Genomic DNA, 25,066 nt, shown 5'->3' on the forward strand with positions numbered 1-25,066 from the left:
CTCTAACATCACCTCGGCACCCTGATCTGCTGAGTCTCTTATTCTCTCTCCTCTGTGTCTCTTTTTGTTGCATCATCTTGCAGTGCCAGCTCTCCACATGGGCCAGCTTGCCTTCACCAGGAAACCTGGGCACCTAACCCTGGACCTCCATATGATAGACGGGAGCCCGAGTGCTTGAGCCACATCCGCTTCCCCCAATGTTTTCTTAATATCCTTAATCTCTAGCCATCTCATTGAATTTATTAAGGAATTTGTTTCAACATCTATAATTAGTTGTCTCTACTCCTTTATGTCATCTAGAGGCTTATCTTGTTTCTTGTTTCTTTTTTTTTTTTTAAAGATTTATTTATTTATTTAATTCCCCCCCCTCCCCTGGTTGTCTGTTCTTGGTGTCTGTTTGCTGCGTCTTGTTTCTTTGTCCGCTTCTGTTGTCGTCAGCGGCACGGGAAGTGTGGGCGGCGCCATTCCTGGGCAGGCTGCTCTTTCTTTTCACGCTGGGCGACTTTCCTCACGGGCGCACTCCTTGCACGTGGGGCTCCCCCACGCGGGGGACACCCTTGCGTGGCACGGCACTCCTTGCGCGCATCAGCGCTGCGCATGGCCAGCTCCACACGGGTCAAGGAGGCCCGGGGTTTGAACCGAGGACCTCCCATATGGTAGACGGACGCCCTAACCACTGGGCCAAAGTCTGTTTTCCTATCTTGTTTCTTTAACTGGGGCATATCTTCCTGTTTCTTGGCATGGGTTGTAGATTTTTGTTGGTGTCTTGGCATCTGGCTTACTAGGTGTATTTATTCTGGGTGCAGATTCTCTCTTTAGTTTAGGGCTTCCTGCCCTTTCTCCCTTTCTGGTTGTGTAGTAGGAGCCAAGGATGTAGTTGGTGCTGTAAGCTGTGGAGGCTCAAGCTGCCCTCATTGCCCCAGGGACGGATGAAGATTCCCTCAACTCCCTCCTTTGTCAGGGCTAGGGACAGAGCCACAGCTGTGTATAATCCAGGTGTGCAGGCCTAAACTGTCTATAGTTGCCCAGAGAGACTGATGAGGCTTCATACCCCTTCCTCTCTTGCCTGGGATAGGGCTAGAGCTGCAGGTATGGGCAGCAGTCTTTGCCATGTGGGTCCAAAATGACCACAGCTGCCCTGACAGACTTCCAATTCTTCAGTCTGTGCCAGCTGAATGTACCTGCAGTTACCTGGAGAGGCTGGTGCGGGGTCTGCCAGCTTCCTCCCTGCCAGAGGGGGGGCTGGAGCCTACAGGAGGGCTGCAACCCCACCTGGACGGAAAGAAGCCAGTCCTCACCAGCCCTGGGATTTTCAGTCCACCCCGTTTTCCCTTGTGCCAGGGCAGAGTTAAAATGCCAGCTACTGGCCTCTTTCAGACTTGGGCAGGTTCAAACTTTAGCAGTTGTTAGGATTATACTTTAGCCAGCCAAATTTACTAATCAGTAGCTGAAGTTGGTGCCCAACTGTCTCTTCCTCCCTCATTTTTGGGAAGTGGAGTTTTCAATTTCAGCCTTAGAATAGCTCTTGAGGTGACTCGTGCCTCCAGGGGAGGATGGGCACCGGCCTCCAGGGTGTGGAACCCTCTACTCGCAAATATTCTCCGCAAATGGGCAGTCTCCTCCTTCCATTCTTTCAAGGGCATTACAGGATGCTCTTCTGGTCTCCTGGAGCCCCCAAACATGTGCTTTAGAGAGCTGTGGGTGATTACAACTGCCCTGCAGCACGAGCTGACTCCAGCAGCGCCTTACTCTGCCGCCGTCTTGCTGGTTGTTTACTCTTGAGTTTTGAAAGTTCTGTATATTTTTTGAATGTACTCCTTTGTCAGATATGCAATTTGCAAATATTGTCTCCTAGTTTGTAGCTTGTCATTTCATTCTCTTAACATTGTCTTTTGCAGAGAGAAAGTTTTAGTACTGATGAAATACAATTGATCGTTTCTTTTATGAATCATGCTTTTAGCGTCATAGCTAAGAACTCTTTGCCTAATTCCAGCCTGCAAAAGATTTTCTCAGATGTTGTCTTATAAATGTTTTATACTTTTAAATTTAGATGTATCATCTATTTTGACATACTTTTTTTGGTATAATGTGTAAGGTTTAGGTCCAGTTTCATTTTTTTTTGCCTATGGAGCTCTTTCCTAAAAACAAATGTCTTGATGGCTGTAGCTTTATTATAAGTTTTAAAATCAGATATTGTTCCCCAGAATGGGAGAAAATATTTGTAAATCATATATTTGATAAGGGATGTGTATCCAAGATATACAGAGAATTGTTAGAAATCAAAAGTAAAAAGAGGGAAGCAGACTTGGCCCAATGGATGGGGTGTCTGCCTACCACACGGGAGGTCCATAGTTCAAACCCTGGGCCTCCTTGACCCGTGTGGAGCTGGCCCACACGCAGTGCTGATGCGCGCAAGGAGTGCCGTGCCACGCGGGGGTGTCCCCCACATAGGGGAGCACCACACGCAAGGAGTGCGCCCCGTAAGGAGAGCCACCCAGCGCAAAACAAAGTGCAGCCTGCCCAGGAATGGTGCCGCACACATGGAGAGTTAACACAGCAAGATGACGCAACAAAAAGAAACACAGATTCCGGGTGCCGCTGATAAGGATAGAAGCAGTCACAGAAGAACACACAGCGAATGGACAGAGAGAGCAGAGAATGGGGTGGTGGGGAGGGGAAGAGAAATTTTTTTAAAAAGTAAAAAGATAATTGAGGGGAATGGATGTGGTTCAAGTGACTGAGCACCCACTTCCCACATGGGAGGTCCTGGGTTAGGTCCCTGGTTCCTCCTAAAAACAACAACAAGCAAACAAATGAAAAAAACCAACTCAGGGAATGGATGTGGCTCAGTGGTTGAGCGCCGGCTTCCACATACGAGGCCCCAGGTTCAATCTCTAGTCTCTGGTACCTAAAAAAAAAAAAAGATAATTGAAAAATGGGCAAGAATGCGGATATACTTTTCTCCACAGAAGATACACAAGTGACTAATAAACATCAGAAAAGATGCTCATCATTAGTCATTAGGGAAATGCAAATCAAAACCACAATGAGGGAAGCGGACTTGGCCCAATGGATAGAGCGTCCACCTACCACATGGGAAGTCCAGGGTTCAAACCCAGGGATCTCCTGACCCATGTGGAGCTGGCCCACACACAGTGCTGATGCGCGCAAGGAGTGCCCTGCCACGCAGGGGTGTCCCCCATGTAGGGGAGCCCCACGCGCAAGGAGTGCGCCCCGTAAGGAGAGCCGCCCAGTGCAAAAAAACTGCAGCCTGCCCAGGAATGGCGCCGCACACACAGAGAGCTGACACAGCAAGATGAAGCAACAAAAAGAAACACAGATTCCCGGTGCTGCTGACAAGAATATAAGTGGACAGAGAAGAACACACAGCGAATGGACACAGACAGCAGATGATGATGGGGGGGGCGGGGGAGGGGAGAGGAAAAAAAATCTAAAAAAACCACAAATCACAATGAGATGCCACCTCACACCCACAAGTATGGCTATAATCAACAAAACAGAAAATAGCAAGTTTTGACAAAGGATGTGGAGAAATTGGAACTTTGTGCCTTGCTGGTAGGAATGTAAAATGTTGCAGCTGTTGTGGAAAACAGCTTGGCAATTCCTTAAGAGGTTAAATGTAGAGTTACCAGATTTCCAGCAATATTCAAGAGAAATGAAAACTTATGTCCACACAAAAGCTGTACATGTCTGTTATGGCAACATTATAATAGTCAAACAGTGGAAGCAGCCCAAACGTCCAGAACAGGTGGACAGAGAATCAGATCATGGCCCACCGGGGCAACGGAGCGTGACCATAGAGGGAGCCGATTCACGTGACCACACGGGCGAGCCCTGGAAACCTCGTGGCCCAAAGGCCGCGTGCTGCGCGGTTCCGTCTATGCCCAATGGCCAGAGGGGCAGAGAGCAGGCGGCTGCCAGGCCTGTGCGCGGGTGGCGTAGGGCACGGCTGCTCACGGGCACGGCGCCCTTCCTGGGCTGATGGAAACGCTGCGAAATCGACTCTGAATCTGCTGACGCCCTGAAACTGGGCGCTTTAAAGGAGTGGAGCTTACGGAACGGGAATTCTCTCCCGATAAAGCTGTTAAAACGTATGAGGATGTGCTTCCTCCAACCTTATTCCTTTTCAAAATTGTTTTGGACCTTTTAGTTCCTTGCCTTTCAGTGTGGATTTTAGAGTGAGCTTGTTGGTATCTCCAAAAATCTTCTGGCTGTGGGAATGGAATGGTGGTGTGGGGGGGGTCCATCTTTCCTCGATGGAACGTCTTGAGCGCAGATATTTTGCTGAATTGACCTTGGAGAAAATGCTGGGCTCAGGCCTTCTGGCTGAGAAGCCTAAGCGGGGCCTGCGCACGCGGGCTGGCGCCTGGGGCCTCGCGCTCCTTCTCCAGGAGCCGCGGCTGCCCACCTGCGTGGCGTCCAGCGCCCTCCTCGTCCCCTCCCTGCGTCGCTTGGGACCCTGCGTGGGGGCCCGCTCTCCCAGCCGCGCCCTGCTCCCTGGCCTGCCTGGAGCTTGGCGCCCCTCGCGGGCACCAGGGCCCCTCAGGCACGGGCACTGGGCCTGCCAGGCTGTGGCGGGGAGGGGGGCAGAGACGGAGCCCGTGGGGAGAGAAGGGGACAGGGAGGAGGCCGAGGGGATGCCCTGGCCGCGCTTCCAGCCAGGGTCCTGGGGCGGCCTGAGGAGGGGGTCTGCGGCTTCCAGAGCCCACTCCCCGGGCAGGGGCAGGGCTGATGGAAAAGGCATCATGATCTCATGTGGAAAGCGTGCCGTTGCCCTGGTAACGCTTGCAGCGTGAGGTGCTCAGCAGGTGGAGCGTGGGGCAAGCAGGAGGAAGCTGTGGTGGGCTACGAGAACAGTGAGCAGCTTCCTAGGTAGTTACACAGGACATCTCGACTGTGAGCTCCGAGACAAGAGCTTTGAGCTCTTAGGGCGATGGGTGAGCTGAGACGAGAGTTGGCTGAATTCCGTAGGCTGTAGCTGCAGGAAGCTGCTGTTGGCACACACGCTGGGGTATGCATAGAAGCCCCTCTGTGGCAGTGAACTTGTCTGATGAGTCTCTACTCACAGACCCCCTGATCCTTCTCTCTTTGTTTCATTCCAGATACCCTTCCGCCTTAGTCTCCCACATGGGGCCGCCCTCCAAGGAGAGGCTCCTGCGTGAGGCCACGCGGTTTCTGAAACTTCCAAGCCCTCAGAGCATTGCGTTTTCCTTTTCCTTCTTCTTTCTGTCTTCTACCTTTTTCCTGAATCACAGCTTGACGAGTCACCATGCGGTGGACCCCCAGGGCCCTCCCCGAGGCACCGCCAGCCTCTTTCTTTTCAGGACCTTTCCGCTCCCAGGTGAGTGTCCTGAGGCCCGCGAGCTGTTTGCTGACTTGACTTTCACCCCTTGGCACCGCGGAGCAGGCGCCTTGGAGCCTTTCACGCACACGGCGTCTGCTTTAACGGCCGGGCTGTGCGTTCACGCCCGCCGCTGGGTCATGCCTCCTCATAGGAACACGGGCCCCGTGGGTGGGGAGTCGGGCTGTGCCTGGGCCGCAGGGGAAGGTGCTCCGGCGCCTCCGGGTGACAGGCCGGCAGGACATGCCGGGCGCAGGGGCCGAGGCCCAGGCTGCGGGAGAGGCCGCCCGGCGGTCCTGGGCAGCGCGGGGCGGGGCTCGCGCTCGGCGCCGTCGGCTTTGCCAGGTTAGCCTTCCTGGGGATCTCAGCGTGCGTTCTCCTGATGGCCCATGAGGTCGGGCCCTCTTCACCTAGGCACGGGCCACGGGGATGTTTCTGCAGTGTCTAGGTTGTAGCCCTTTATCCTGCTGTCCATATCGATGTGTAGGAATTTAACAAACACTCTGGATATAAGCTCTCTGGACATTTTAGCACTGTAACTCTCTCCTGTTCTGTGGTCTGTTTTCCACTCTTTTTCTAAATTTTTTTTGTGTATGTGGTAACATAACTGTAACATAAAACTTCCCATTTTAATAAAGTGTACAGTTCAGTGGTATTAATTACAGTTAAAATGTTGTGCTACCATCACCACCATCCACTACCAGAACTTTCCCCACATCCCAAACAGAAGTCTTTCTCCATTAAGCATTATCTCCGTTCTCCCCCTCCTCGTCTCCTGGCAGCCTCTAATCTATTTTCTCTCGCTATGAATTTGCCTCTTCCAGGTATTTCCTGTACGTGGGATCATGCACCACTTGTCCTTTTCCACTCAGCGTGATGTTTTCAGGCCCGTCTGTGCGGCAGCAGGTACCAGCACGCAATCCCTCTACGGCCGGATGCGGTTCCATCGCGTGGAGGCGCCACGTTTGCTTATCCAGCACCTGCTGACGGGCACTTGGGTTGTTTCCACCTTCTGGCTGTGCTGAGTAACGCTGCTGTGAACACTGATGTGCAAGCATCTGTTTTCAATTCTTTTGGGTGTGCCTAAAAGTGGAAATGCTGGGTCATACGGCCGTTCATTCCATGCTCAACTCCGTGAGGAACCTCCAAACTGTTTTCTACAGTTTCCTACCATTTTACATCCCCATCAACAAAGCCCGAGGGTCCCCGTTTCTCCATATTCTTGCCGGCACTCGCGGTTTTCCAGTTTTTGGGTGACGGCCGCCCTAGTGGTTGTGAAGCGGCCTTCCATCGTGGTCTGGAGTTGCATCTCTGATGGACAATGGCACTGAGCATCTTTCATGAGCACATTGGCCATTTGTGTACCTTCCTTGGAGAAATGTCTGTCAAGTCCTTCGCCCATTTTTAAATTGAGTTGTTTGCCTTTTTGCTCTTGAGTTGTGGGAGTTCTTTATATATTCTGGATACCCTAACCAGATATATGATTTGCAATTACTTTTTCCCATCCTGTAGGTTGTCTTTACCCTCTTCATGTTTGTTTGTTGGGCACAAGTTTGTAAAGCAGCCAAGTGTAGTTAGTGGCTTTTGTGTTTTGTTTGGGAACGTTTTGCCCTGACTCCAAGGTGAGTCGTGCACAGGATCTTTCTGAAAACATGGCGGTTTGGTCTTTCACGTTCGGCCACAGTCCCCTTGGGTGGGGCATGTATGTGCTGTGAGTGAGTGGTGGCTGTCTGGGTTTAAACTCACATTTTCACGTGCTTTCTGAATCCCAGGTGCAAACACTTCATGTTGGGCACCTGACCCTCACAGGCCCTCCGTGACGGAGGTCTTATTTTCTTCTTCTGCTTTTAAAAATAAAGAGACGGAGGCTTGGGGAGATTATGAAACTTGTCCAGGGTTTCATGGAGGGATCCAGCCCTGCGGGGGACACTGCGCGCACTGACCGAGCTCTTGAAAGTGGGCTTAGGGGGCCCTCTCCACCTGCGGACCTCCGTCTCCTCGCCTGGGGCCGCACGGCGCCCGGGGCGGTGGGACCCGCCGTCGCTGGGCCCCAGTCTAAGCGCCTGCCACGCTGAGTCAGACGGCTCCCTCCCGGGAGGCCGGCCCCTGGGGGACCCCAGCAGGCCGGATCACCTGGGCCCCAGTGTCTTTGTTCTTAACCTCTCGAATGAGGATTACGGCAGCTCCCCCCCGCCCCCAGCTGAAGGAGGGACAGCCTGTGTCCGGTTCTCACTGGCCAGCACGGGGCCCAGGGAATGCAGCACAGACTCAGGGTTGCGGCTGTGGCCGCGCGGGTGAGCGGGCCCTCCCGGCAGGGCTGGGCGCTGCAGCGCAGGAGGCAGCGAGGCGCCCCCCAGATAGGGGAGCCGAGCCCCACCCGCCCGCACCCTCGCAGGTGTTGGGGCCCCGGCGCTGCCCAGACGGGGTGGCAGGACCGATAAGCACAGGCTGGTCACGCGGCCTAACCCTCGCCCGGGCTGCCCCAGGCTTTGGGGCCTCAGGATGGCCCGAGGCCCTGCCCTCGCGGGGAGGAGGCCTCCGTTATCACCCTGCCCGGCTTACACCCCGAGCCCCGGAGCCCGGGCCCTGCCCGGGGAGGCCTCCGTATCAGCGCTGCCCCACCCGCCCAGGCACGTAGCCCTTCCCTCCCCAGCCCATCTGCGCGCACCCCCAGCCTCACCCCCTGCTTCGTACGCTCGTCTCCAGCCAGGGGCTCCCCGGGAAAGCATACGAGTAACTCAGAAAACTTTTGATTATGTGTAAATCAAAGCATACAAGACTGGGAAAAATGCTTGCAAATCTGTAAGAGAGGGTGGCCATGCCTCGCGAGCCAAGAACACATGTAGGTCCTCAAAGAGGACACACAACTCCCAGAAAACACAGGAAAGAAAACGAACATTCTCAGGCACTGGCCGATGGTCAGATGATAAAATTCTCCACCTCAGTAATAATCAAAGGTAGGCAACATAGAAGAGGACACCATATTCTTGGCAACAATTTTGGAAAAATTTAGAATGAAATCCATAGTGTGCCGCCGCATGCGGGGCGGCGATGTTTCAGGTGTGTGTTCCCTTCGTCTGTGATTCCACCCCAGGGACCTGTCCAGCAAACGTGGACGTGACGGCCGCAGTGCGAGAATGCTTACTTCAGCAATGAAGACGACAATCCCCACCCCATGGTTATGTTCTGGTGCATTCGACATGCTTGAGAAGGATCCGGAAGTGCCCACAGGAAGCTGTTAACTTCAGTCACCTCCTTGAGACTGGGAGGGTGCAGGATCTTTTAACTCCCCCCCCCCTTTGTTTTTTTAAAGATTTATTTATTTATTTAATTCCCCCCTCCCCCGGTTATCTGTTCTCGGTGTCTATTTGCTGCGTCTTGTTTCTTTGTCCGCTTCTGTTGTCGTCAGCAGCACGGGAAGCGTGTGCGGCGCCATTCCTGGGCAGGCTGCACTTTCTTTCGCGCTGGGCGGCTCTCCTCATGGGTGCACTCCTTGCGCGTGGGGCTCCCCTACGTGGGGGACACCCCTGCGTGGCAGGGCACTCCTTGTGCTCATCAGCACTGCGCATGGGCCAGCTCCACACGGGTCAAGGAGGCCCGGGGTTTGAATCCTGGACCTCCCATGTGGTAGACGGAAGCCCTAACCACTGGGCCAAGTCTGTTTCCCCTAACTCCCCTTTAACAGCTTTATTGAGATATAATTCACATGTCATACAGTTCACCCGTTTAAAGTGTACAATTCCATGGTTTTTAGTATAGTCACGGTTGTACAACTGTTGTCACAATCTAAATTTAGAACATCTTTATCGCCCCCCCCCCCCCAGGAAAAGAAACAAGGCCCATTAGCTCCCACTCCCCATTTCCCCCTTTCTCCAGACCTGGAACTACTAATCTACTTTCTGTCCCCATGAATTTGCCACTTCTGGATTTTTAAAAAATTTTTAAAAAGATTTATTTATTTATTTCTCTCCCCTCCCTGCCTCACTCCAGTTGTCTGTTCTCTGTGTCTATTTGCTGCGTCTTGTTTCTTTGTCCGCTTCTGTTGTTGTCAACGGCACAGGAACCTGTGTCTCTTTTTGTTGCTTCATCTTGTTGTGCCAGCTCTCCATGTGGGTGGCACCACTCCTGGGCAGGTTGCACTTTATTTCGCGTTGGGCAGCTCTCCTTATGGGGTGCACTCCTTGTGTGTGGGGCTCCCCTACATAGGGGACACCCCTGCGTGGCAGGGCACTCCTTGTGCATGTCAGCGCTGTGCATGGGCCAGCTCCACACGGGTCAAGGAGGCCCGGGATTTGAACTGTGGGCCTCCCATGTAGTAGATGGACGCCCCAACCACTGGGCCAAGTCCGTTTCCCTGGATAGTTAATATACATGGAATACAAAATGTGAAATTGGGATGATAAATGATTTTATAAACCATCTTGATTTACTTGAGCTTCTGTTTTATACAGGGAATTATAAAAAAGAAACTGAGGCTAACTGAATCAGGCTGACACACCAATAATCCTTAGCAGTGCTGATAAAAACCCTGCCCCAGCCTGGGAGGAAGGACAAAGCATTCAGGCTGACACCAGCGAGGTCTGCTGCTCTTGAGCAGATGGCCACAGCCTTACAGTGCCAAATGGCCACATCCTGGCTGCTCACACAGGAGGACACCCACCCAAACAGCCCCTGCAGCGTCCACTGCAGCCACGAGTCATGCCCCTTTATCCCTCCGCATTCCCTGTGTTCCAAACAACCATACAAGCCGCTCCCCCAGCTCATCCCTTTGGGCAGAAACCTCTTTGGGTGCTGCTCCCGTATTAATGCAACTTCAGCTCAATAAACCTGCCTTGCACCCCCTTTCTAAAAAAAGTCTTTATTTCAGCATGACAACAGCACGCGGCCTTTTGTGCCTTGCTTCTTTCACTTAGCATAATTTTTCAAGGTTCGTCTATGTTGCAGCACATATTAATACTTCATTCTATTTTTTTTAAAGATTTATTTATTTATTTATCTATCCCCCCTTGCGGCTTGTTTTTTGCTGTCTGTTCTGTGTCCATTTGCTGCACGTTTTTTTGTGTTTGCTTGTTGTTGGAAACTGAGGCATGGTGGTCTCACAAAGGGAGATGTGCTGTTTCCTTGGCTACGCTTTTAACATAGGAATGCAGCAATTAAGCCTTTCGAGTCAGCAGGACAGAGCTGTCCCCGGCAGGGAGAAATACGAGTAAACACACTTTGTAGTTTGAAAGGAATACTAAATCTTTGTACTTTGAGATAAGTTCTTTAATTTATGAGTCTTGTTAATGGGTAGTTACGCTGCTTGTTATCTCGATAGTTTGAGTATATATAATGCCACATGTAGAAAATAAAGTTGTCTGAGGAGTGACTACTCGCAGACCCCCTGATCCCAGCTCTCTCTCTCTTTCTTTCTTTCATTCCTGATACCCTTCGGGTCCAACAGCTTGTCTCCCTTTTTGATGGGTCATCTTGCTGAGTCAGTTCTTCCCCGCACATGGGCGGGTGGCTCTCTGCAGCGTGCCGGCCAGCCTGCCTTCATGAGGAAGCCCTGAGACGCGAACCCAGAGCCTCCCACATGGTAGACGGGAGCCCAGCTGATTGAGCCACAGCCTCTTCCCCATTCTATTTTCCTAAGGTTTATTTACTTATTTCTCCTCTGCCCCTCATTGTTTGTGCTCACTGTCTGCTCTCTGTGTCTGCTGGTTTTCTAGGAGGCACTGGGAACCCGGGACCTCCCATATGGGACGGAGGTGCCCAATCTCTTGAGCCACATCCACTCCCTGTTTGTTGTGTCCCGTGCCATCTTGTGTCAGCTTGTTGTCTTGCTTGTCTTCTCTAGAAGGCACCGGGAACTTAACTCGGGACCTCCCGTGTGGTAGGCGGGTGCCCAACTGCTCGAGCCACATCCACTTCCCCCTTCATTCTTTTTTTGTGGCCAAATAATATTCCATCATATGTTGTAGTTTGTCATGGCTGCTATAACAAATCTTATAGAATGGTTGGCTTAAACAACAGGAATTTATGATCTCTCAGTCTTGGAGTTTGGAAATCTGAAATGAAGGTGTCTGCAGATGCTTTCTCTGATGTCTGCCATGCTCTGGCCGCCACTTGCTGGTGGTCCGTCACTCATTCTCTGCTCCATCACATGGTGGTCTGCTTCCTGTGCCTACTGTGCCCAGCTTCCTCTCCTTACAAGGCCTCCGGTCATACTGCATTTAGGCCCGCCCTTATTCAGTGTGGCCTCGTCTCAGCAGGAGCGTTGACAACCCTATTTACAAATGAGTTCACGTGCACAGGAACAGGGCTGGGACTCGTCCATGCCTTGGTAGGAATGTGATTCAGCCCCTGGCATACATATAGGCCACATTTTATTTATCCGTTTGCCAGGTGATATAAATATGGATTGCCCACTTTTTATGGCTCTTATGAATAATGCTGTTTGAACATTCATATAGAAAGTTTTTGTGCAAATGTATATGTTCATGTCTCCTGGGAGTGGGACTGCTGGGTTACATGGTAACTCCGTCTTTAACCTTTTGAGGAACTGCCCAACTGTTTTCCAAAGCCACCACACCATTGTAGGTTCCACCAACAATATGTGAGGGGCCCATTTTCTCCTATCCCTGCCAATCCTTGTTATTTTGGCTTTTTTGAGTTTGGCCATCATTGTGGTGTTGATTTGCATTTCCCTCATGACTGAAAATCTTGAGCATCTTTCCTGTGCTTCTGACCACTGGTATATTTTCTTTGGGAAAAAGATCTGTTCACATCTTTTGCCCGTTTTTCAATTGGTTGTCTTAATGATGAGTTGGCAGTTTTCAATGTATTTTGGATACTAGACCCTTATTAGACACATGTTTAACAAGTATCTTCTCTGGTTCTACAGGTTGTCTTTTCACTTTTTTGGTGGCGTCCTTTGAACACAAGAGTTTTACATTTTCATTAAGTTCAACTTATTTTTTCTTTAGTTGCTTGTGCATTCGGTGTCATATCTAAGAAACCATTGCCTAATCCAGGGTCTCCAAGACTTTTTTTTTCGCTCCGGGGATTGACTGGACGCGGGAGCTCTTTCGTGGGGAGCGGGCGCTCAGCGCGGGGCTACCGGCCTCCCTTAGCGTTCTGGCTCCGACGCTGATGTCTGTCATCTGCCCAAGTGGTTTTTCACTTTTATGTAATGAACTTTCTGTCCGAGGCACGTGTTACTGTCACAGTGAAGAAATCGGCAGGGACCAGCTGCCTCGCGTGCGCGGACCCAGGCGGGCCACCACCGCCGTCCCGAGAGGGGCCCATTCGCGCCGCCAACGCCCGCCGGGGCGCCCCGCGCCTGCGCACACTGGCGCGCGCAGGCGCTCTCAGCGCGTCGCGCCGCCAACGCCCGCCGAGGCGCCCCGCGCCTGCGCACACTGGCGCGCGCAGGCGCTCTCAGCGCGTCGCCCCGGAGCTGCCGCCCAAGTCTCGCGAGCGCGGCGGCGGGCGCTTCCGGCGCGGGCGCGGGCGGCGCTTGGCGGCGCGGGCCTCGCTCCGGGTCCCGCAGCCTTCTGGTCGCGTGAGGCGCGGCTCCGCCCCCGCAAGGCCCGACGTAGCGCGCCCCGCACCCGCCTCGGGCCCGTTCTCGTCGCACCTCCCCCGGTCCCCTCCGGGCCCCCCGCCCGGCCCCGGCCCCCGCCCGGCCCCCGCGCGATGGGGGACAACACCAGCCCCATCAGCGTGATTCTGGTGAGCTCGGGCAGCCGGGGCAATAAGCTGCTGTTCAGGTACCCCTTCCAGCGGAGCCAGGAGCACCCCGCGTCCCAGACAAGTAAGTGGGCGCTCGGCGAGCGCCTGCGCCCCGGTGCGCGCGGCGGCTGGACCCAGCGGGGCCGCCTCGGCCGCCCGCTCCCCTGCGCGAAATCCCCTCCCGAGCGTTTTCCTCCTCGTGACTGTGCAGTCACACCTACTCATTACGGAGTTTTGGGAAGTGTAAAGAAAAAGACACGAGAAATGTCGTTCATAACGCACCACGCCAAAGCCGCTATTGCTAACCTTTAGTAGCATCTAGCCTTAAATATGTACATGTATATATGTAAATATTTTATAAGCGTACTCCTCTTAGAAAAAATATGAGGTTACAGATCCATATGAAGTTTTCTTTGACAATCTCACCCAAATGATGCACCTCTTCCCTCATGCCAGAGATAGCCACTTATCACATTGGTAATTGCCCATACCAGAGATAGATAACATGTATTCATAGGAAAATAGACTATTGTTTAAATCCCCAAATGTCTTGTTGTGCAGCCTCCCTTTTTTTCCATTGAGCAATCAGACTCGCAGCCCCTTACAAACATTTCGTAAATAGAGATCTCCGTGACGCTTAGTTGCAGCATACTGCTGCACAGTAAGAATATACCCTTTTCCTATGGATGGACATTTAGGATACTTGTAGTTTTTTATTATGATTGTTCAATTTTTAATTTAACATTTGCTTTAAAATTACTTTTAAGCATCTTAATGTGATACAACATTTTAGAGGTAAAAGGGGTTTAGATTATGGAAAGTCACTTCCCACCACTGACCCCAATATTCTAATTACTTTTGTAGAGGCAAATACTGTTATTCTCCTGTGCATCTTTGTGGAAAGCTTCTATGTAAATACAAGCATGTATACACATTTTATTTTCTATACATTAATAACATGCTATACATACTGTTCTGCCCCTGTTTTCATTTTCATTCTACAACTTGGATATAGAATCAGAATGTACAGAGTGATCTCATCCTTTTTTAATGGCTGCAGTGAATTCCATGGAATGGATATGCTGTGATTTATACATCCAGTACTCTGTTGATGGGTGTTTTTTTCCAATGTGTATACACAATGTGAATACAGTGTGAATGTTTTCTCCATAAATATGTCATTTTGCAGAATATTTGTAGTATCAGTTCCCAGAAGTAGAATTCTAAGAAGTTTGTCTAAGGGATTGAGCATTTGTGTTTTTAATAGATCAGATTAAAAAAAAAAAGATTTACTTATTTATCCCCCTCCCCACCTCATTTTCTGTTTTCTTTGTCCATTTGCTGTGCGTTCTTCTGTGTCTGCTTGTCTTCTTTTTAGATAGCATAGGGAACTCATCCTGGGACCTTCCGGAGTGGGAGAAAGGCACTCAGTCTCTTGCACCACCTCAGCCCCCTGCTCTGCTGCATCTCTTATTGTCTTTCCTCTGTGTCTCTTTTTGTTGCGTCATTTTGCTGTGCCAGTTCTCCATTTGGGCCAGCTTGCCATGCAGGCCAGCTTGCTGTGCAGGCCAGCACTCCACATGGACCAGCTCTCCATGCAGGCCAGCTCTCCTCTCAGGCCAGTTCTCTGCATAGGTCAGCTTATTGTGTGGGCCAGCACTCTGCATGGGCCAGCTCTCTGCTTGGGCCAGCTCGCCACGTGGGCCAGCTCGCCTTTACCAGAATAGAACCCTGAACCTCCCATGTGGTAGACAGGAGCCCAGTCGCTTGAGCCACATCCACTTCCCAAGATCAGATTTTTTTTATCTTTGTTAATCTGACAGGTGAAAAATCATATTTTATAGTAGCAGTTTTAATATGTGTATCTCTGTTTAGAGATACATGTTTTTCCTGTTGGATTCCAAGTCATTTAGATTTCCTTTTAATTGAATGCCTTATTTGTAATGTTTCCTTAATATTCTCTTTGATTTTCTTTTTTTTTTCCTTATAAATTTGGAGGAGCTTTTTATACATTTAAGATCAAAATAGGCTTTTGTCTGTAATAAAGCTATAAATACTTTCCCAGTTTGCCTCTGTGTCTTTCTTGCCATAAAGGAAATTTTGCTTTTTATCAATTCAAGTTTTTAGTCCATTCTTTTGTGGTTTCTGCATTTTGTTATATGTAAAAAGGCTTTCTGATCTTTAAGATAATTAGCAACATGAAAAGTTTCTCATGTTTGCCTTTAGAATGTTTATTGTCTCATTTTAAAAATGTGTTTATTTCGGTGTAAGGTGGCTGCTCCTACTAAGAGCTTGTAGTTTCTGAGCACTAGCTGAGAGTTCAAAGTGTGTCATCTCATTTATCTCCTGGAGTTTTGTAGAGCAGGTGCTCTCACAGGTGAGGAGGATGTGGGCACACAGGGCTACTGTAGGAGAGGCCCAAGGCTTCATGGAGGGGACAGTTGGTTGGAAAGCCAGTGTAACTCTTCCGCAGGGCTACCTGGTTGCATTTTACTGATAAGTCACCTTTCTCCCACTGAGTTTTTTCTGCTGCCTTTATCACTGACTTGATTCCCATATTTATTTGGGTTTATTTTTGCCCTTTCTTGTCTGTCCTCCAATGATGTTTGGGTCCCACACTCATTTAATGATTTAACTTTATAATAGGCTATAATATCAGGTAGGATTAATCACTTGTCATTACTTTTCCTATTCAGCATTATTACGGCTGTTTTGCTTATTTTCCTATGTGAGCTTCAGAGTCAACTCCTTCAGTCCCCACTTGTAGTCTGCTGGCATTTTATCACAGATAACTCTAAATATGTTGTTCAACTGGGAAAAAAGGTCATCTGTACATTGATTCTTCCTATTTAAGAAGATGCTGTGTCTTTTATTCATTCAAGGTTGTCTTCCTTGCTAACATTTAAAAATTTTCTTCATATGGTCCTTGCACTCTTCTTTAAGTTCATCTCTAGTTATTTTTTCCCCCATTTTCTTTTTCTTTTGGTGATACTACATTTTCTTCTTAAATTTTTATTGTGGTAAGGTATATACAAAAATTTTTTCCCTTTTAACTACTTTCATGTGTACAATTCAGTGGCATTAATTAAAGTCACAATGTTGTGTTTGTTCCTCTCACCACCATCTATTACCAAAACTTTTCCATTACCCCAAACAGAAACACTGTAACCATTAAGCATTAACTCCCCATTCCTCATACCCCCTCCTGTCCCTGGTGATCTGTAACCATTCTGTTTCTATGAATTTGCATATTCTAATTATTTCGTATAAATGATATCTCATAATATTTGTTGTTTGGTGTCTGGCTTATTTTACACAATGTGATGTCTTCAAGGTTCACCCATTTTGTAGCATGTGTCAGAACTTTATCCTTTTCATGGTTTAACAACATTCCACATTTATATACCACATATTTTTTTTTTTAAAGATTTATTTATTTATTTAATTTCCCCCCCTCCCCTGGTTGTCTGTTCTTTTTTTTTTTTTTTAAAGATTTTATTTATTTATTTAATTTCCCCCCCTCCCCTGGTTGTCTGTTCTTGGTGTCTATTAGCTGCGTCTTGTTTCTTTGTCCGCTTCTGTTGTCGTCAGCGGCACGGGAAGTGTGGGCGGCGCCATTCCTGGGCAGGCTGCTCTTTCTTTTCACGCTGGGCGGCTTTCCTCACGGGCGCACTCCTTGCGCGTGGGGCTCCCCCACGCGGGGGACACCCTTGCGTGGCACGACACTCCTTGCGCGCATCAGCGCTGCACATGGCCAGCTCCACACGGGTCAAGGAGGCCTGGGGTTTGAACTGCGGTCCTCCCATATGGTAGACGGACGCCCTAACCACTGGGCCAAAGTCCGTTTCCCTTATATACCACATATATACCGCATTTTAAATGTATCCATTTACCCACTGAATGGATGTTTCTACCTTTTGGCTATTGTGAATAATGCTGCCATGAAAACTTGAGTCTCTGCTTTCATTTATTTGGGGTATATACCTAGAAGTAGGATTGGTGGGTCATATGGTTATTCTATGTTTAACTTTCTGAGGACTGCCAAACTGTTTACACGGCACTCTTATCATGTTCCATTCCTATCAGCAGTGTATGCAGGTCCTGTTCCTCTGCATCCTCACCAACACTTGATATTCCATCCTAGTGGGTGTGAGTTGGTATCACATCCTGCTTTTCATTTGCATTTTCCTTATGAGTAGTAATGTTGAGCATCTTCTCATGTGCTTATTGCAGAAATGTCTAACCAAGTTCATTTGCCCATTTTAAACTGGATTGTTTGCCTTACTGTTGTTGCTTTATAGAGCTCTTTATATATTCTGAATATTAAACCCTTGTCAGATATATAGTTTCCAGATAGTTTCTCCATTTCTCTAAGTTGTCCTTTCACTATCTATGTAATGTCCCTTGAATGCACAAAAGTTGTAATTTGATGAGGTCCAATTTATTTTTTCTTTCGTTGCTCAGGCTTTTGATGCAAAGTCTTTGACTCCATTACCTAATACCAGCTCGTGAAGATATTCCCCTATATTTCCTCCTAAGCTTTTTGTAGTTTTAGTTTTTGTATTATGTGTTTGATGTGTTTTGAGTTAATTTTTGTAGGCAGTATGAGGTAGGGGTCCGTTTTCATTCTTTTGCATGTAGATATCTAGTTTCCCCAGGACAGTTATTTCCCCAGTAAGTGGAACTGGCACCCTTGTCCATAGATGTAAGGGTTTATTTCTGACCTTTTAGTTCTGTTCCATTGGTGTATCCGTCTGTCCTTGTGCCATTACCACAGTGTTTTGATTACTGTAGTTTTGTCATAAGTTTTGAAATCAAGAAGTGTTAGTCCTCTTTGTTCTTCTCTTTCAAGGTTGTTTTGGCTGTTCAGGGCTCCTTAACCTTCTGTATGAATTTGATGATTGCCTTTTCCGTTACTGTGAAGAAGTCTGTTGAAATTTTAATTCGGATTGCATTGAATTTGTAAATTGCTTTGGGTAGTATTGACATCTTAACAATAGTATGTCTTCCAATCTATAAGCATAAAATGTCTTTCCATTTATTTGTCTTCTTTGAATTCTTTCAGCAATGTTTTGATCCTTGGTTAAATTTTTTTTTTTTTTAGATTTTTTATTTATTTCTCTCCCCCTCCCTGCCCCCGTTGTCTGCTCTCTGTGTCCATTCGCTGTGTATTCTTCTGAGCCCACTTTCATTCTTGTCAGCAGCACTGGGAATATGTCTCTTTTTGTTGCATCATCTTGCTGCATCAGCTCTCCCTGTGTGTGGCGCCACTCCTGGGCAGGCTACGCTTTTTTTCACACGGGGCAGCTCTCCTTGCAGAGTGCACTCCCGCTACGTGAAGGACACCCTGCATGGCATGGGACTCCTTGTGTGCATCAGCACTGCACATGGGCCAGCTCACCACATGGGTCAGGAGGCCCTGGGTTTGAACCCTAGGCCTCCCATGTGGTAGGCGGATGCTCTATCAGTTGAGCCAAATCCGCTTCCCATGATCCTTGGTTAAATTTATGGCTAGATATTTTAGTTGTTTAGTTACTGTAAATGGAATTGCTTTCTTTTTTTTTGGATTGCTCAATTGCTGGTGTATAGAAACACCACTGAATTTTGTGCATTGATCTTGTACCCCATCGCTTTGCTCAATTCACTTATTAGTGCTAGAGCTTTCTTGTAGGTTCTTTGGGATTATATATATACACATATACACACATTCACACACATAGGATCATGTCATCTGCAATAGGGAATGTCTTACTTCCAATTGGATCCCTTTTATTTTTCTTGCCTAATCTGTCTGGCTAGAATTTCCAGTACAGTGTTGAATAGCAGCGGTGAAAGCAGGCATCCTGTCTTGTTCCTGATCTTAGATGGAAAGCTTTCAGTCTTTCACCAGTGAATTTCAGTCTTTCACCTCTTTTTTAGTATCTTTCCTTTATTACATTGAGGAAGTTCCCTTCTATTCCTGTTTTTCTGAGTGTGTTGATCAAGAAAGGGTACTGGATTTTGTTAAATGCCCTTTCTGTGTTGACTGAGATAGTTGGGATTTTTGTCCCCCTTCATTCCATAATGTGGTGTATTACATTGATTACTTTTCTTATTTTGAACCACCCTGCATTCCTGGTTTAAATCCCATTCATAATCCGTTTAATGTGGTGTTGGATTTGGTTTGCTAGTTTTTTTTTAGGTACTGGGGCAGAGGATTGAAATCGGGACCTCGTATGCAGAAAGCTGGCACTCAACCACTGAGCCACATTGGCTGCCTTGGTTTGGTAGTGTTTTATTGAGGATTTTTTTGCATCTCTGTTCATAAGGGATGTTGATCTGTCATTTTCTTTTCTTGTGATGTCTTTACTCCTGTGTTAGGGTGAGGTGGCCTCTGAGGAGTTAGGGAGTGTTCCCTCCTTTGGTTTTTTGGAAGAATTTGGGAGGGATTGGTGTTAATTCTTATTTGAATGTTTGGTGAAATTCAGCAGTGAAGCCTTGACTTTTCTTTGTTGGAGGCTTTTGGTTACCAATTCAACCTTTCCTATTATTAATTAGTCTGTTGTGATCTAGTATTTCTTCAGAGTCATTTTTGAAAATCGGTGTCTTTCTAGGAATTGTTTTCATCTCATCTCAGTTACCTTAGTGTTGCTGTGTAGTTATTCATGGTATCCTCCTAACGATCTTTCTTCTTTCTGCAGGTTGGTAGTGATGCCCCTCTTTCATTTCTGGTTTTGGTTATTTGCATTCTCTCATATTTTCTTTGTCAGTCTAACAAATTTTTGTCAACTTTATTGATCTTCTTAGAGGAGCAAGTTTTGGTCTCACTGCTTCTATTTTTATAACCCTAGTTTTTTAAACTTTGATTATTCCTCTTGTAAATTATTGTTGTTTGCGAAAGCTGTTGATGTGTGCACAAAAATCTCATTCTTTTATCTGTGTTTTTTCCACCCCAGTTGCATTCCTACTGAGAAAGAGTGTGTGTGTAATTGTATATAATCCTATTTTAAAATTTTAACTTAGTAGCAAAAGCATTTGCTCATGTTATCACAGCCTCTTGGAGAAGCCGTTGCTCCACAGTCCACCTGTACTTGGATGACCCCTGTTTCCTGTTGTTCTCCCTTTCTGTCCTCATCCAGACAAACCACGAAGCAGATATGCAGTGCACAGCACGGGGGACCACTCTGACGACCAGGATGGTGACTCCAGGTAAGGGCTCGGCCCGCTCCAGAGACGGGGGCTGGTTCTCCCTCCCAGCCCTGGGCAAAGCAGACCCAGGTGTTTCTCCCCAGAGAAACCCAGGCCTTTGCTCCCACTTTGCGTGCTCTCGTGTGTCTCAGGCGGGGTTGCTGCGTAGCTGGGGCACTTGGCTGGTGGAGCAGGTCGAGAACGGATGCGGTGGCGTCCACACGGGGCATCCCCTCAGTGGGGAGGGCGAGGAGTGAAGCGGCGCCACCTGCGCGCCTCAGACAGGGCTCCTCAGGCGCGCCCCGGGCGGGAGGAGGGGAGCTCGTAGGTGCTGTGCCGGGGGGAGGCGGAGGTGCTTGTAGGTGCTGTGCCCCGGGCGGGAGGAGGGGAACTCGTAGGTGCTGTGCCCGGGGGAGGCGGCGGTGCTCGTAGGTGCTGTGCCCGGGGGAGGCGGCGGTGCTCGTAGGTGCTGTGCCCGGGGGAGGCGGCGGTGCTCGTAGGTGCTGTGCCCGGGGGAGGCGGTGGTGCTGGTGCGCACAGCCTGGCCCTGCACGGCGGCTCAGGGGCAGCAGGGGCAGCAGAGCTGAACCCGGGTGGTCTGCGCCATGACGCTCTTCAGGGTCAGAGGACACGTGGTCCGGCTCCCTCCTGGGTCTGGCCTCCTGTGCTCTGGGAGGTGCCGTCAGGACGGACGACAGGGGAGGTGACTGCTTCCTACGCCTTCCGTCAAGCCTAGCGCTGGGGCCCAGGCGCAGGGGCAGGGGGAAGACGCTAAGCCGCCTGCCCGGCAGGGCCTGCGTGGGCTGAGCACGCCGACTCTGCCTTCCAGGAGAGCCGGCAGCTCCTCCACCCACCTGTGCCTCCAGCTCTCCCAGAAACACCCAGCCGGCCGGTGCGAGGTGCTTTGAGAGCGTGCTGGTGACTCTCGCATGGCCGGCGGCGCTCGGAGGCCAGCTGGTGGGGATGAGGGCGCATGGCGGCCACACGTGACGAGGGCTGCCCAGCTGGACGGCGTGGACTCGGGACATCAGCGTGGAGAGCTCTGCTGGGCAGTGCTGCTGAGGGGCTGCTTTATGAGGACTCACCGGGGTGTGTTTCAGGCAGTGGAAGTTCAAGTTCAGAAAAGTCCAGGGCCGAGGTCCCCGCGGCGGCAGGGCTGGCAGGCGCTGCCCAGGGAGCCCTGGGGTCATCTGGCAGGTGGCGCTGGCCGTCCTCTTCCAGGCCTGGGGCAAGTGGAGGTGCCGTGGAGCCTCAGCCTCCTCTGAAAGGTGGCTCCTCAGCCGGCCACGCTGCTGGGGGCTGGTGCCAGGAGAGAGGCAGCAGGGTCTTCCAGCTCACGGCTGCCCTAGGAAAGCTGGCGCTCCTTGTTCCGCGCCTTCCTTTCTCCGGGGGTGTCTGGTGTTTCCTCTCGGGGATGGGGCGCTGGGTTTGTCCAGTCGAGGCGGGAGGTCTCCACAGGGTTTACGCTGCGCCTGCCTGGGAGCCGTGGACGAGAGGGCACCCGCCCTGCGCGGGGCTCTGCCCGGGTTGCCTGCTGGCAGCGTGTCCTCGCTGTGGGAGTGGGGGTGTCGGGGCGGACAGGTGCGGACAGTGAGGCACCCCCAGGGAAGCAGGTGGGGCGCAGAGGCAGCCCCGACCAGGCTGTCGCCTTTTTTCCTCGCTAAGCTGGGAAACAAGGCCTGGCTCCAGAGTGCCGTAGCCGTGGTAGAATCCTGGCTTATCCTCCAGATGGGCTGCTTCATCTTCCTGGCTTGCTTTTCTTGAATTCCCTAGTTATCTGGGAATCTTCAGTTTTTGTGACAGCTGTTTTGTGGTTGTCCAGTACATATACCAGAGCATTCACCATGAAACAGGGTGAAGGGGTTTTGTAGGATTTGAAACAAGCAAACACCTGCTGTCACCGATTTGTTTTTCAGTTCACTATTATGACAGTTCTGCCCCTTCCCACCACATACCTCGGTGTCTGTGCATCTTGTCACCTACGCCGTCTACAGAGTACAGAGGCGCAGGCAGGGGTTCCCTCGTGAACGTGAGCTCCTGCGCCGGGGCAAGCGGGTGTCAGAGGGCCGCCTCGCTCAGGAGCAGGGCAGCCCCCAGGCCTGCAGCGCCCCTCTCGATGGCCCGCAGCCCTCCAGCTGCCTCCGCAGACCCGAGGAGGGGCGCCTGTGAGCAGGACCCCCGAGGCCTTGCCAGACCTCCCGCAGGGGTCTGGGTGAGCCTCCATGCTGGACCCGCCCTCAGGGGTCTAGGTGGGTCTCTGCTCTGGACCCTCCCACAGGGGTCTGGGTGGGCCTCCATGCCGGACCCTCCCTCAGGGGTCTGGGTGGGCCTCCATGCCGGACCCTCCCTCAGGGGTCTGGGTGGGCCTCCGCGCAGGACCCTCACGCAGGGGTCTGGGTGGGCCTCTGCGCCAGGCCCTCCCGCAGGGGTCTGGTGGGCCTCCACGCTGGACCCTGTGAAAGGTGAAGCACTCAAGACAAGGGAAGATGGAGGTGGTGGGTGAGGAATCAGTGCCCTGCAGGCACCAGCGAGGGGTCCCCTGCCCTTCCTGAGGCACTGTGGGGGCCCTTGGTCTCCCAGGGGGGCAGAGGGTGGGGTGCTGTCCGGCTTGCCTGGCTGCAGGCTCCCCACCCCCCACGAGCTACCCTGGGGGCAGCACAGGTCCAGCTGAGGTTCATCCTTTGAAGAGCAAAGTGAATTTCACGGAGCTGCCGTGAGGTGACAGTGGGTGGCAGGAGGTGACAGTGGGTGGCGCACATTGCTTCCAAAGGGCGACTGAGAAAGCTTGCAGGAGCCCAGCTCCGTGAAACTCACCTTCTGAGACCCTTCCCCTCTGGGGCAGAAGGATATGCCGGTAATTTGTTAACTTACTTCCACTCTTTTTTTTGTTTTTAATTTTAAGGTTTTCAGATGTTATTCTGGCAACGATTTTAGCAACCAAGTCTGAAATGTGTGGCCAAAAGTTTGAACTGAAGATTGATAATGTGCGGTTTGTTGGACACCCGACACTGCTGCAACATGCTTTAGGGCAGGTACGGCCCACCTTGGGCAGGTGTGGCTCCCTGGGCAGGCATGGCCCACCTTGGGCAGGTGTGGCTCCCTGGGCAGGTGTAGTTCCCCTGGGCAGGCGTGGTTCCCCTGGGCAGGCTCGGCCCACCTTGGGCAGGTGTGGTTCCCTGGGCAGGTGTGGCTCCCTGGGCAGGCGTGGTTCCCCTGGGCAGGCGTGGTTCCCCTGGGCAGGCGTGGTTCTCCTGGGCAGGCTTGGCCCACCTTGGGCAGGTGTGGTTCCCCTGGGCAGGCGTGGTTCCCCTGGGCAGGCTTGGCCCACCTTGGGCAGGTGTGGTTCCCCTGGGCAGGTGTGGTCTCCTGGGCAGGTGTGGTCTCCTGGGCAGGTGTGGTCTCCTGGGCAGGTGTGGTCCCCTGGGCAGGTGTGGCTCCCTGGGCAGGTGTGGCTCCCCTGGGCAGGTGTGGTTCCCCTGGGCAGGCGTGGTTCCCCTGGGCAGGCTTGGCCCACCTTGGGCAGGTGTGGTTCCCCTGGGCAGGCGTGGTTCCCCTGGGCAGGCTTGGCCCACCTTGGGCAGGTGTGGTCTCCTGGGCAGGTGTGGTCCCCTGGGCAGGTGTGGTCCCCTGGGCAGGTGTGGTTCCCCTGGGCAGGCATGGTTCCCCTGGGCAGGCTTGGCCCACCTTGGGCAGGTGTGGTCCCCTGGGCAGGTGTGGTCCCCTGGGCAGGTGTGGTCCCCTGGGCAGGTGTGGTCCCCTGGGCAGGTGTGGCTCCCTGGGCAGGCGTGGTTCCCTGGGCAGGCGTGGTTCTCCTGGGCAGGCTTGGCCCACCTTGGGCAGGCGTGGTTCCCCTGGGCAGGCTTGGCCCACCTTGGGCAGGTGTGGTCTCCTGGGCAGGTGTGGTCCCCTGGGCAGGTGTGGTCCCCTGGGCAGGTGTGGTTCCCCTGGGCAGGCATGGTTCCCCTGGGCAGGCTTGGCCCACCTTGGGCAGGTGTGGTCCCCTGGGCAGGTGTGGTCCCCTGGGCAGGTGTGGTTCCCTGGGCAGGTGTGGTTCCCTGGGCAGGCTCGGCCCATCCTGGCTGTGCGGGCCTCAGGAACCGGGGCTGATCTGGCTGTGGCCGCGCAGGTGCACAGACCTGGGGCCCCAGCCCTTTGGCTGGGCAGCCCTGGTCCAGGACTTGCACATCCCTGGAGGGCCGACCTGGCTCGGTGCCTGGCTCCCAGCCCACCCGTGTGTGGCCTCGCTTGGGTCTGGGTCTCCACTGACTCTGGCCTTCACTTTCTGGGAAAGCCCAGGGAGTGAGTGAAACAGCTTCTCTGAGATGTGCAGCCGTCGCTTCTCGTTAAATGGCGGCCCGTGAGCTCACGCACTTGCCGTTGCCTGGAGCCTTCGCGGGCCCGCGTCCCAGCAAGCGGGTGCCGCCTCTTGCCAGCCAGCGAGGCCTTCCTGCCCTGGGTGCACGAGCAGGACCGCGCAGTGGTCCTGAGCTTGTGCAGGGCTTGGCTCCCTTACATGATCCGGAACCGCATGAGGGTGTCTGATGTGACTCTAAGGCTGGAGCGAGCGCCCGCGGTTGTCGGTGGCTGCTCCGGGGTGTGCCTGCAGAGGGGTGTCCCCTTTTCCGGGGCTGGGGGTGCCTCGGGCCCCGGGGACCCCTCCTCTCCTTCCTGGCCCTGCAGAGGGTGGCTCGTGGGCACAGGAGAAGGTGGGCCGCATCCCCTAGCTGCAGGGGGGGTGACAGCCCCCGGGAGGCTGCAGGGAGGCTGGTCCCCGGGGCGCCGGCGCCCCCTGGCGGCGGCTGGCCATCAGCACCGAGGAGC

At 51.8% G+C, this 25,066-nt stretch overlaps 1 protein-coding gene across 7 annotated transcripts in view; it reads left to right on the plus strand.

The window, feature by feature from the left end:
* The window catches only part of NPRL3 (NPR3 like, GATOR1 complex subunit), a 47,616-nt gene that overhangs the window by 10,690 nt on the left and 11,860 nt on the right, over positions 1-25,066 (plus strand). For 5 of the 7 annotated variants that reach the window (XR_009182871.2, XM_004452985.4, XM_058285625.2 and 2 more), the window contains exons 1-3: positions 12,839-13,160; positions 20,197-20,266; positions 23,148-23,277. Coding sequence is in view for 6 of the 7 variants with exons in the window: in XM_004452985.4 (XP_004453042.1) it covers positions 13,043-13,160; positions 20,197-20,266; positions 23,148-23,277 (318 nt within the window). In the remaining variant the exon portion in view is untranslated. Of the gene's footprint in view, positions 1-12,838; positions 13,161-20,196; positions 20,267-22,473; positions 22,495-23,147; positions 23,278-25,066 lie in introns of those variants that run through there. The other 2 variants (XM_058285627.2, XM_058285626.1) reach the window with 2 other exon arrangements.

This window comes from Dasypus novemcinctus, chromosome 23, assembly GCF_030445035.2.
Source record: "Dasypus novemcinctus isolate mDasNov1 chromosome 23, mDasNov1.1.hap2, whole genome shotgun sequence".
In the NCBI taxonomy this organism is placed as follows: domain Eukaryota; kingdom Metazoa; phylum Chordata; class Mammalia; order Cingulata; family Dasypodidae; genus Dasypus; species Dasypus novemcinctus.